At 37.2% G+C, this 13,534-nt stretch overlaps 2 protein-coding genes across 2 annotated transcripts in view; both read right to left on the bottom strand.

The window, feature by feature from the left end:
* Positions 1-13,534, bottom strand: part of LOC148939641 (uncharacterized) — a 363,231-nt gene that overhangs the window by 347,989 nt on the left and 1,708 nt on the right. The window lies entirely within an intron of this gene.
* On the bottom strand, positions 11,738-12,088 carry LOC148939642 (uncharacterized). The gene has a single exon (XM_089106932.1). The coding sequence runs from the start codon at positions 12,086-12,088 to the stop codon at positions 11,738-11,740; it is 351 nt and encodes a 116-aa protein (XP_088963058.1).

Raw genomic sequence — 13,534 nt, 5'->3', positions numbered from 1 at the left:
TATATAATTTTGGCATTCTTTTCGGTTCGCTACTGCCATATTGGCTAATCTCCCGCCAAACTGGTGTATTTTGATGGTGACTGGCGGAAAAATTGTGAGTCATCCCGCCAGGCAAATTTTTGAAGTGAAATACTTTAAGTGATAGAAATCATTTTCCTCATTTGGATCCCATCACTTTTTTCATATAACGAAGCTGTAATCTTCGTATTTCGCCAAACACTTTCCATTCATAATAATTGCAATTCATGGAAAACCAGACAAAGGAATTTGACAAATATCATTTCTTAATATTGAACAAACTTGTATTTAACCTAGATAACACATGTCATTGTCAGTCGGACACCACATGGGACATTATTTTGTAAGATTAATTAAAAAAAAAATCCGAAAAAGAAGTTTTTCTAAGAAAAGTAAAGGCCATTTTAAACTTAAGATCAGCAGATACAAATACCTTTTTAAATTTAAACTCAAAACGACCAGAAATTACTAATAAAGAATAAATGAAACCCAAAACGAACGGAAATAAAGTAAACAATCATAGCAAAAACATACAACAATTAATAATATAAATGAATAAATAGATCTTAAAGCGAGTAATGCTTAGATTGAATATGAAAATCATGCTTAAAACGAAAAAAAATATTTTGCTATTAAAATATAAATGAAACCCAAAACGAACAGAAATTAAATAAACGATCAATGCAAACAAACATACAATATATATTAATACAAATTAATAAATAAATCATAAAACGAGTAAAACTTAAATTGATTATGCAAATCAAGCTTGAAACGAACAAAAATCACCACAAACAAGAGTTTGGGTATCGCCTCCTTCTCTCACTGTAAAAGTCTAAAACCTACTGCGTCATTGGCGCTTTACTCAAAACAAATTGTATTACAAATACTTTCTTTTGTTCTTGATATTGAAATTAAACATTAAAATTACAGTAAAATTTTGAAATGATGAGAAATCAACAATTAATTCAGTATACATCAAATATTCAGTTTAATTTATTAGTTCCTTCTAAAACTGTTCAAAACCCCTAAAATTGTACCTTTCCCTATCTGTAAAAACCTAAAGCCTACTGCGTCATTGGTGCTTCACTAAAAACGACCTATATTACAAATATTTTCTTTTCCAGTTCTTTCAGCATTGAAAATGAACATAAAATTCCAGTGAAATAAAATCTTGAACAGATGGATCTTTAAACAAATAATATCATTATATATCAAATATTCAATTGGATTTTGTTTATAATTTCCAAGACTGTTCAAGACACTTAGTTTTATCTAATTTTTGAACAATTAAGAAAACCGGCTATCTCAAAATTTGTAGCGGATGGGTTTGGGAAAAAAGGGCAGGGGGGGGGGGCTAGTTGCCCTTAAATCTCTTGCCTCTTAAAAAGGGAACTAGAAATTTCAATTTCCAATTAAATGAGTCCTCTATGAAGTTTGTACAAGCATTCCTTTCATAAGAACCATAAATGCCTTCAGGGCATAACTTATAACGCCTTCCCCCCGGCCCTGGGGGGTTCTATTGACACCAGAGTTTTTCTTATCCTGCTTTTGAAGAATTTTTAACAAAATGTCTATCTCAAATTTTCATCAGTTGGGTTTGGAAAAGAAGGCGTTGGGTAGGGGGGAGGGGCTAGTTGCCGTCGGATCTTTTTTTACTCTTAAAAGTAAACTCGAACTTTCAATTTCCAATCAAATGAGCCCTCTCTGAAGTTTATACGAGCATCCCTTTCATAAGAACCATAGCCTATATGCCCCAGGGCATAACTTACAACGCCTGCCCCCGGGCCCTGGGGGTAGTGTCGACACCTGAGTTTTTGTTATCTGACTTTTGAACAATTTTTAACAAAATAGCCATCTCAAAAGCTTTGTCGGATGTATTTGGGGAAAAGAGGCGTGGGGGCTAGTTGCCATCCAATCTCATTTGACTCTCAAAAACAGAACTAGAACTTTCAATTTTCAATCAAATGAGCCCTCTCTGAAGTTTTTACGAGCATCCTTTACATAAAAACCATATATTCCCCCAGGGCAAAACTTACACCGCCAGCCCTAAGGCCCTGGGGGGCTGTGTCGACCCCGGAGTTTTTGTTAAATGGTCGTTGAACTATTTTTAAACAATTGGCTATCTCAAAGTTCTTATCGGATGGATTTGAGGAAAAAGGGCGTGGGGGGGATAGGTGCCCTTCGATCTCTTTTGACTCTTAAAAAGTGAGCTAGAACTTTCAATTTTCAATCAAACAAGCCATCTTTGAAGTTTATACGAGTACCCCTTTCATAAGAACCATACATGCCTTTAGGGCAAAACTTAGAACGCCTTTCCCGGGCCCTGGGGGGTTGTATTGACGCCGGAGTTTTTCTTATCTGACATTTGAACTATTTTTAACAAAATAACTAGTTGCCCTCAGATCTCTTTTGACTCTTAAAAAGTGAACTCGAACTTTCAATTTCCAATCAAATGAGCCCTCTCTGAAGTTTATACGAGAATCCCCTTCATAAGAACCATATACAGCCCAAGGCATAACTTACAACCCCTGCTCCCGGGCCCTGGGGGGCTGTGTCGACATCTGAGCTTTGGTTATCTGACTTTTGATCAATCTTTAACAAAATGACTATCTCAAAAATTATATCGGATGCATTTGGGGATGAGGGGGCGTGGGGGAGGGGTTAGTTGTCCTCCAATCTCTTTTGACTCTTAAAAACTGAACTAGGACTTTCAATTTCCAATCAAATGAGCCCTCTCTAAAGTTTTTACGAGCATCCCTTCCATAAGAACCATATATCCCCCAGGGTATAATTTACAACGCCTGCTCTAGAGCCCTGGGGGGCTGTGTCGACCCCGGAGTTTTCGTTACGGTATATGGTCTTTGAACTATTTTTAAAAAAATGGCTATCTCAAAGTTCTTATCGGATGGGTTTGAGGAAAAAAGGGCGTGGAGGGAGGGGGCTAAGTACCCTCCGATCACTTTTGACTCTTAAAAAGGGCACTTGAACTCTCGATTTCCAGTCGAATGAGCCCCCCTTGAAGTTTATATGACGCCCCCTTCTATATGAAGTGTTTCTGGGGGGAAAAATAATAATAATTAAATGATAAAACATTGGACCCGTATGGCCTTCATTATAGGCAACGCTATAGCGTTGCCTCTGAAAATTCAAACATTTTTTTTTTTAATTTTGAAAAAAGAAGCATAGCTGTCCTAATATACGGTAGGCTAGTGCGGATTTTATTAGGTGGTAGAGGATATCCCTACATTTCTGTGAAAGAAAATAAGACCTATAAAATGATTTATGGCAACTATATAAAAATACTCCTCTGCCGGATATTTTTGGCGTTGATATGAAAAGGCCAAAGGTGCAGATTAGTGGCTCTCCACGATTATGTACTTCCCCCCCTGTTCCTTTCCAAATGGCACTGACCTTTGATGAAAATTCAAATGACTTTACTGAACAAAATGTGCATTGTCAGTTTAATATACATATGCTGATATTTATTCCTTGAAATCTTAATGTATTTTTGTTTTCTTAAAGTTATAAATATGAAAATACTTGAAAGAATTTTGTTCAGAAAAGTGCAGCTTATATTCTGGCTCTTAGAAAGCATAGGATTTAGAACACTACTCAGATTCATTTCTGCTCGTTTTGAGTTTGACTTATTTTAATTTATGTTTGTTTTGGGTTTCATTTATTTATTAATACTGCTTTGTGGAAGTTGTATGTTTGGCAGATTATTTGATTCTATTTTTGTTCATTTTTGGTTTAATGGAGTTCTTTACTCCTTTTTTTTAAACTTATTTTTTGCAAAAGTTTTTTTTGATTAATTTCTGTTCGTTTTATATTGACATAGTCTTTTTCAGGGAAAAAGACTATGCCATTTCTGAAGTTAAACAGCCATCCCTTCCATAAAAACCTTTAATACCCCCTGAGCATAACTTGCAACCCTTGCCCCTAGTCTCTGGGGGTTGTTTCAATCCCAAAAGCCTTGTTATATGTTATTTAGACTGCTTTGAATAGAATGGCTCTCTAAAAGCCTTAATTTGATAAACTTTAGAGTAACATAGAGTGCATTTAGGGGGGAGAGGGTGGCTGGGTTCTATCCACGTGGTCTCTTTAAATGAACACTAAAGCGGATGATTAATAATCTAGTGAGTCCCCTTTGAAGTTTATATGAACCCCCTTTGAAGTTTGTATGACCAAACTTTCTATAAAAACCCCGTATGTCCCAACGGCAAAAATTTCAACCCTTGCCCTGAGGGCTAGGGGGATTTTTTATTCTCAAAGACATAATTTCCAGACCTTTCTAATAGGCTTAACAAAATAGCGAGATCAAAATTTTAATTGGAAGTGTTTGGGGAAATGATAGGCGTGGAGAGGGACATTTGCCCTCTGATCACTCGACTAATAAAAAAGGCACTAGTCCTCTCATTTTCCAATCAAATGAGCCCTTTTTGAAGCTTCTACGACAAAAAAATCTAAAAAAACGTTAAATGCCCCAAACGCATAACTTACGACCCTTGTCCTGAGGGCTATAGGGGGGGGGGAGTTGTCATCCACAAAGACATAATTTTGATACCTTACAACTACGTTGAACAAAATGGCCATATCAAAATGTTGATCGGAAATGTTTGGAAAAATGATGGGTGTGGGGGGGTTCCTTTTGATTAATTTTGACTATTAAAAAGGGCAATAGCCCTTTCAATTTCCCATCAGATGAGCCCTTTTTGAAGCTTCTACGACAACTCCTTCTATAAAACTTCACATTCCCACATAGTATAACATACAACCTTTCACCTGAGGGCTGTGGGGGATTGCCATCCTCAAAGGCATAATTTCCAGAACATTCAACTATGTTGAAAAATGGCTATCTCAGAATTTTGACTGTGTGTGTTTGGGGAAATAATGGGGGTGAGAGGGGGGTTAGTTGCCCTCTAATTACTTTCGACTGTTAAAAAGGACACTAGCCATTTCAATTTCCAATCGAATAAGCCCTTTTTCAAGTTTCTACGACAACACTTTCTGTAAAAACCTCATATGCCCCCAGGACATAACTGACAACTCTTGCCCTGAGGGCTGTGGGGGGGGGGGGTGTCACCCTTAAAGACCTGATTTCCAAAACTTTCAACTGTGTTGAACAAAATGGCTATCTCAAAATTTTGATTGGATGTGTTTGGGGAAGAGATGGGCGTGAGAGGGGGGTTAATTGCCCTCCGATCACTTTCTACAATTAAAAAGAGCACTAGCCCTTTGAATTTCCTATCGAATACACCCATTTTGAAGTTTTTGCGACAAAGCTTTGTATGAAAACCTTATATGCCCTCGGGGCATAACTTATAACCCTTGCCCTGAAGGCTTGGGGGGGTGTCATCCCCAAGGACCTAATTTTCAGAACTTTCAACTACGTTGAACAAAATGGCTATCTCAAATTTTGATTGGATTTGTTTGGGGAGAAGGTAGGCGTGAGAGGGGGGTTAATTGCCCTCCAATCACTATTAAAAAGGGCATAAGCCACTTCAATTTCCAATCTTATGAGCCCTTTTCGAAGTTTCTACGACAACTTCAATACGAAGTGGTCTGGTCTAAAGAAAAAAAAAATAAGTAAATAATACATTGTGCCAACATCGTTCTTTACATAGGCAGCGCAATTGCGCTGCTTATGATAAGTGAATAGTTGCTATTTTATTGTTTATGTTTAAAGACCTTTCAAAACGTTCTAAAGCCTCCTTTTGATCAGCAGCACTAATGATTCACAGGTTTAAGAAACTCGCAGGCAAACTGCCTCACATTTTGACCTAAAATTGGGGTTATTTAGTCCTGCTCCTAGGGCTGATAGCACTTATATACACTAACACTTTTGGGGACAGGCCCGGGGCCTTAATTGTGCCCTAGGAAAGTGTTCTAAAGTATCTACCCCTCCCCCTGAAAAGGCACTCAACCTTTATAACCTAAAATAAGTTGTGTTATTTATCTATTTATTCCAAAATGCGGTAAGCTTTACCAAGTTTGTCAAACTAGACATTATAACAATGAATGTAATTAAATAAATTTAAGTTATTGAACTATAATTTTCAGGAACAGATCTATAACTATGAGGAAATACTATGTAGAAATGTGAGGATTTTGTAGAAATATGTCTTTAATTTAAGAAAAAATTCTTTTGGGCCTGGTTAAATTCTAAATAAGGAAATTATCTTGGAAAATAAGTTGGTTTAGGTGAATGGGCTCTCGGGAATGGATCCAGTGTCCAAAAGGTGCCTCGGAAGAGTCTTTTTAAGTATTTAACTCCAATCCTTTCACCTCTAAAGGGCACTGACCCTTGACAGACTTGGATAAACTTCAGGTTGTATTAGTGAAACCTCCAAATTAGAGTTACTGGATAAATGAGACTCAAGAAAAGGTTTAATTCTCATATTTTCACTATTCCCTGATTTATGTTATTTTAAAGAATTTTGTAAAATGCGTTTTCGATTTGAAAAAAAAAGACCAATATTGCTTAAAATTTCACTTGAATGATGGGAATTCTGTTTTCCTAATCTAGGTACTAACCTAATTTAGGTACTTTTTTTTCTCCATTAGCCCCAAAAAACTAAAGTTTAAATCTTTGTCATGGAGAGAGCAATACCTCACTAAGCAGCGAAAACCTGATTTTCACATAGCATCTTTGAGCTTTCGATACGGTCTTTCTCGCGTTTTTACTTGATTGTAAACAAGTACCAGACTATATATATTCCTGATACTAGATATATTCCTGAGACTAGATATATTCCTGAAAGTCACACACTTCTAGCTCCACTATTTTCAAGATCCTTGCAAAACATATGATTATCAGAATTCTCCTGTTCAATCTATAAGAATTCATCTAGAATCTCCCAAAATATTCTGTTAAACTTTTTTTTTTTTTTGTTGGATTAGTTCAACCTCATAATTGCACTGATAGATGCAACCTAGTAAAGGCAAATAACAGCCTATAATAACCAGAAGTTAAAAAAACATGCTTGTTTTTTGGGGGAGGGGGGGGGGGAATGTAAGTGAAAAATAATTACCATTTAAAGCTGATTCAGGAATGGTAACTACTATTTTAATTGATTTTATAGTAAGAAACTATTGCAAATACCGACTTTGTGTTTCAAAAAGAATCCCTCAAAAAATGCTTCGGACCGGAATGAAAAGTGTATCATAGGCAGCGCAATAGCGCTGCCTAAGTAAAGAACAATGTTGGCACAATGTATTATAAGTTTTATACTTATAATACATACTGGGAGCATATAAGTTTTTATTGAAATCTTTGTTGTAGAAACTTGATTAAAGGGCTCATTCAATTGGAAATTCAAACGGCTAGTGCCCTTTTTAATAGTCTCGACAGTGATTTCAGGGCAACTAACCCCCCTCTCACACCCACCTTTTCCCCAAACACATCAAATCAAAATTCTTAGATAGCCATTTTATTCAACGTAGTTGAAATTTTTGGAGATTGGGTCCTTAAGGATGATAACCCCTCCACCTCCACAGCCCTCAGGGCAAGGGTCGTAAGTTATGCCCTGGGGGCAAATAAGGTTTTTATAAAAAGCAATGTCGTTGAAACTAAAAAGGCCTCATTTGATTGGAAATTGAAACGGCTAGTGCCCTTTTAATAGTCGAAAGTGATTGAAGGGCAACTAACCCCCCTCTCACGCCCACCATTTCCCCAAACACATCCAATTATAATTTTGAGATATTCATTTTGTTCAACATAGTTGAAAGTTCTGGAAATTAGGTCTTTTAGGATGATACACATCCAATCAAAATTTTCAGATAGCCATTTTGTTCAACGTTGCAGAAAGATCTGGAAATTAGGTCTTTGAGGATGACAACCCCCTCCCCCTCCCAGCCCTCAGGCCAAGGGTTGTAAGTTATGCTCTGGGGTTATTTAAGGTTTTTATTGAAAGCGTTGTCATAGAAACCTCAAAAGGGCTCATTTGATTGGATATTGAAAGGGCTAGTGCCTTTTTAAAAGTTGATAGTGATTGGAGAGCAACTAACGCCCCTCTCACGCCCACCATTTTCCCAGACACATCCAATCAAAATTTTGAGGCAGCCATTTTGTTTAACCTAGTTGAAAGTTCTTGAAATTAGGTCTTAGAGGATGATAACCCCCCTCACAGCCCTTAGGGTAAGGGTTGTAATTTATGCCCTGGGGGCATATAAGGTGTTTATAGAACGTGTTGTTGTAGAAACTTCAAAAAGGGTTCATTTCATTGGAAATCAAAAGGCCTAGAGCTCTTTTTAAGAGTCGAAAGTGATTGGAAGGCTTGACATTTTTATAGTAAAGATCGATGTGGGTATAATGCATTGTGTTTTTTTTTTTTTTTTAGACCAGGGCACTTTGTATCAAAGGAGTTGTTGTAGGAACTTAAAAAAATGGATCATTTGATTGAAAATAGAAAGGGCTGATGCCCTTTTTAATAGTCGAAAGTGATTGGAGGGAAGCTAATCCCCCCTCCCACGCCCACCCTTCCATTTGCCTTTATGTTTAAAAAACTAATTATTGCCACAAGATTAAATCAAAATACACTGTGTTAATGCTAATTCCCAATAAGGCATCTCAGCAGTATCTCAAGAACGACTGAGGTTATTATGTTCAAACTTTCGAGGCTAGTTCTACTCTTAACATTTAACCAAATCAAAATAGCATAAGTGTATCCAAGCTATCAAAGAGATTAAACAGATTTTTTTGCGAATGGTAGCAAGTTTTTCATTTCAGGTCAACTAGAGGAAGTATGAAACTAAATTAAATACAAATATTTGTGTCCATATTTTTAAAAGGTTGTATGTTGTTAAAAATTGCTGCAAATTTTTCTCCAGCATACAAATAGCAGGCCAAACTATAAAGTCTTAAAAAATCGAAAAGATTTAAAGTATTATTTTCTTTTTCCCTGAAAAGACTATGTCAATATAAAATAAACAGATCTTAATTAAAAAAACTTTTCCCAAAAAATAAGTTTTTCAAAGAAAAGTAAAGAACTCCATTAAACCAAAAATGAGCAAAAATAAAATCAAATAATCTACCAAGCGTCAAACTACCACAAATCAGCATTGATAAATAAATGAAGCCCAAAATGGGCCTGAAATTACAATAAATAACTGAGTCAAACTCAAAACGAGCAGAAATTAACATAAAATGGGCTCAAAACCCCTATGCCTTCCCAACGCCAGAACATAATTTGCACTTTACTGAAAAAAAAACAAATGAATGAGCACTGTCAGTTTAATATACATATACTGATATTTAGTAATCAAAATGTTGCCAGATAATATTTGTGGAATATCTTAATTTCTGCCTAACATTGCCAAATAATGTTTAGGCTATTTGGCTTCTATCAAACTACTTTATGTGTAAACATCCTAAAAATAGCCAACCAGTTGGTAATTGAAAAACAGTTGAAGTACACAAAAGAATATAAAATTGTGGAATAATTGCCTACTGAATTACCTTAAATTGCATCTTCTAGCAACTAAGGTTGAAGAACCTGTAGATGCCATCAGGTAACATTGACTTGATAACCTTCATGTCACAGTTCATGAGAGGATCATCACTATTTATATATATAAAGGACAATTAACAAAGTTCATAACAACAGTTAACACAGTTTCATATTACAATTCATGAGTAGCTCATCACTATTTACATATATACAGGACAGATTGGTTTCCTTGTTGAGTGTCACTAGATGTATCAGTGACCAGGCATGTTTGGGGGCTAAAGGGGGTGGGTGGCACATAATAGACCCTGCTAGATGATACTGGGTTGTCCCACTGCGTCTTCAATGACTTGCTGCTCCAATCTCTGTCAGCACCAATCTTGAAGCTATCAACTAATCTGGCCAACACAGTAGATTTGCTGAGTGAATTCCACACTGGAACAATGCAATTAGTGAAGAAGATGAACTTGTCATGCTTTCTGCTAATTTTTTATGCAGTTTTATGGGAGTTCTTCATGTTTTGGTGTATTCACTGTGATTGAAAACGGGCTTAATGGAGTCACTGGTCATCATCTTAAATGCAAGGATGACACCTCATCTCTTTCTACAGTATGTTAGGGTAGGCAAGTCAAGCTTTTCTAGTCATTGCTTGTAGGAGATTTGTTTTTTGGCAAAAGGGAGGTTGGTTGCTCTACACTGGATCTTCTCAAGTATGTCCAAGTCACACTTAAAGAGTGGGTTGGCAACCAACATGCCAAACTCAAGATGGGGACAAACAAGGGCTGTGTAAAGCTTCTTGATAACTCTTGGTTGGTGACTTGACACTGAACACTTGATCAAATCAAGGACCTTGTTTGCCTTAGCTGCTTGGTTCTGACAGTGACTATGAAATTTAAGCTTATCGTCAATGATTACTGCAAGATCATGCTCTTCCTAGGAATGGGCATATTGGCACTTACAGATTCAATCCTTTCATAACTATGATAGAGATTGTTTGGACCAAGATGCAGGACTTTGCATTTGCACATCTCCTTGCAGAGAAGAGCAATTTTTTGTTGAGGCTGCTGGACCAAAGAGTTTGGAACTGTCTGCATACAGTTCCAAGCCCTTCTTGACTACCTCAGGAGCGTCATTTACGTAGAAGTTAAACAGTGTTGGGCCTAGTTTGGTCCCTTGGGGTACACCAGTCTTAACATGAACTGGTGTGGAGTAAAAGAGGTCACCTCTTTCATCATATACAGGGACAATCTGGATTCTGTCAGATAGGAAGCTGTGGATCCCCTGGGTAATATCATTGTCTACAGGGTGTCTCAAAAAAATGTACTCACACTTAGAATAACGAGAAATCCTTTGTTTATGAATATACAGCAAAATGGAATAGCTTCGAATACAGAAGACAAATATGATTAGGAATCATGTTCATTAAGACGTGATTTATTAAAGTGATTAAGGAAGCTGTTCAAGCGTCTGCCCTGGAAATGTCACATTCCAACACCAATTCATGCCCTAAACGAAGACGATCCTGACCGGCGAGTTGAATTCTGTGACTGGTACCTGGCAAAATGTGCAAGGTTTCCACACAAAATTGTTTGGAGCGATGAGGCAACCTTTAAATTAAATGGCACCATTAATCGCCATAATTGCACGTACTGGGCTCCTGTAAATCCTCATGTAACACTTGAACACCATGTCAACTTGCCAGTAGTAACAGTGTGGTGTGGGATTTCTGCACTGTGCATCATAGGGCCATTTTTTATTAATGGAGCGGTCACTGATGAGAGCTACCTTAACTTGCTTCAGGAGTTTGTTGGTCCACAAATTCCTGAGATGTTTGGTGATGACGGCGAAATTTACTTTCAGCAAGATGGTGCACCTCTCCACTACCATCGCGATGTACGAGCTAACCTTGATGCAGCTTTTCCAGATACATGGATTGGCCGAAGGGGTGCCATTGAATATCCTGCACGTTCCCCGGACCTCACGCCCTTGGACTTCTTTCTGTGGGGATATCTCAAAGACGAAGTTTATCGCACCAAACCAAGAACAATTGAAGCTTTGAAAATGGAAATTGAAAGACAATGTCGCGATATTCCTAATGACCTGTTTCGTGATGTTTGCGAATCCCTTGGTGCGCGTTATCCGCGTTGTCTGTACAATAATGGCCATCAATTTGAACATTTGTGAACATAATTCCTTAATCACATTTGTCTTCTATATTCGAAGCTATTTCATTTCACTGTATGTTAATATATAAAGGATTTCTCGGTATTCTAAGTATGAGTACATTTTTTTGAGACACCCTGTATATGATATACTGACAGCTTGATCCCCAGGTAGCAGTGAGGCATTTTATCCAAGGCCATAGCTTGATCCGGTAGGAACACATCAACTGGAAGACCTTGCTTCAGCAGATCTGTTACAGATTCATAAGCCAGTATTAGATTTGTTTTGATAGACATGCCTTTCCTGAAGCCATGCAGACCACCAAAAAGAAGGCCATTCTTGGTCATATGCACTATGATTACATCATTTACTATCCCTTCAATAAGTTTGGCCACAACCAAGGTCAGGTTAATAGGTTGGTAGTTCTTAGGCTGGGTTCTAGATCCTTTCTTGAACATTGGAGTAATTATAGCTGTCTGCCAATCTACAGGTAAGCTACTAGTCTAAAGAGACAGCTTTAATAGCAAAAAGAATGGCTCAGCTACTATATCTGCAGATTCTTTAAGGAGCCTGGGATGTACCATAATGGCCTTTAGCTTTGTTGGGGTCTAGTTTACTCAGCCTTTTCTTAATCTTGTCCATTCTGGCATAAACTTTTGGCATTGTGTGCTTGACCACAATGGGGGCAGGGCATGGAGGCTTGTCAGTGGAGTCCACTTAGAAGTTGGATGCAAACGTGTTGCTCAGCAAATTAGCAATGTCCTCCTGATCTTCCAGTTTCTATCCTTCAGGGTTGAGCAGGAATGGCATAGTTTGTCTTATCTTTAGCAGATATGTATCTCCAGAACCTCTTTGGGTTGTCTTTAATGTTCAATGCCAAGTTATCTTCATAGTCAGCTATGAAGTACCCAGTCAGTTGTCTCAGTTTATTTATTGCTCTTGCAAAACAATCCCAGTGGTGTGTGGCTTTGCACACACCACTGTTCAATGTAAGGTAAGGTAAAATTGAGTCTATGTATATACAGGAAAGAAAATGAGAAAAGTATGACTGTCTGCCAACAAAAGCTAACATTTTTTTAGATGGAGGGGTTGGTTAGGGACAAGGGTGTTGACTGGATTTTATGCAAGGAAAAGGGAATACTTACTTCAGGCTGAAAGGTATATATAGGTGAGACCTTAACAACCAACTAGTTATCTAATTCCTCCAGTGTATTAGAAATTTTATTGATAGCTGACTAGTTTACTGTGTTACACTAATGTTTATGTATATACATGGGATATTAACAGCCAACTAGATCTATAATGTATATACAGTTCTCTATTTAGCTGACTAGTTGGCTACTTCAGGCTGAAGTGTAAATGTAGGTAAGATCTAATAGCCAACTGATTGGCTAATCTAAACATGTGTTTATAGCTGAGACTTTGATAGCAAACTAGTTAGCTAATTCTACTGTGTATTAGAAACTTTGTTGATAGCGGACTAGTTGGCTATTTTAAACTAAAGTTTATATATACATGAGATATAACTAGCTAATGGGTCAGCTCTTATTAGCTGACTAGTTGGCTAATTCAGGCTGATGTGTATATATAGGTGAGATCTAATAGCCAACCAGGTGGCTTAATCTAAACATGTGTATATAGCTGAGCCTTTAATAGCAAACTAGTTAGCCTATTCCACTGTCTATTAGAAACTTTATTGATACCTGACTAGTTGGCTGTTTTAAACTAAAGTTTAAAATAGTTTCCTGGATATTAACAGCCATCTAGTTAGCTATTTAATAGTGTATAGCCTATATAATCCTCTTATTACCTGACTAGATGGCTAATTCAGGCTGAAATTTATATGGAGATGAGATCTAATGGCAAACTGGTTGGCAAATTTTAAGATTTCAATATATACACTT

Source organism: Artemia sp. Qi Xiang Cuo, chromosome 21 (assembly GCF_049724085.1).
Source record: "Artemia sp. Qi Xiang Cuo chromosome 21, ASM4972408v1, whole genome shotgun sequence".
Taxonomy (NCBI): Eukaryota; Metazoa; Arthropoda; class Branchiopoda; order Anostraca; family Artemiidae; genus Artemia; species Artemia sp. Qi Xiang Cuo.
The sequence above is the reverse complement of the archived record's forward strand: the minus strand, read 5'-3'. Positions and strand labels throughout refer to the sequence as shown.

Excerpts from the sequence above, each read along its gene's own strand:
- LOC148939642 (XM_089106932.1), bottom strand. The coding sequence starts at position 12,088 with ATGTTCAAGAAAGGATCTAGAACCCAGCCTAAGAACTACCAACCTATT.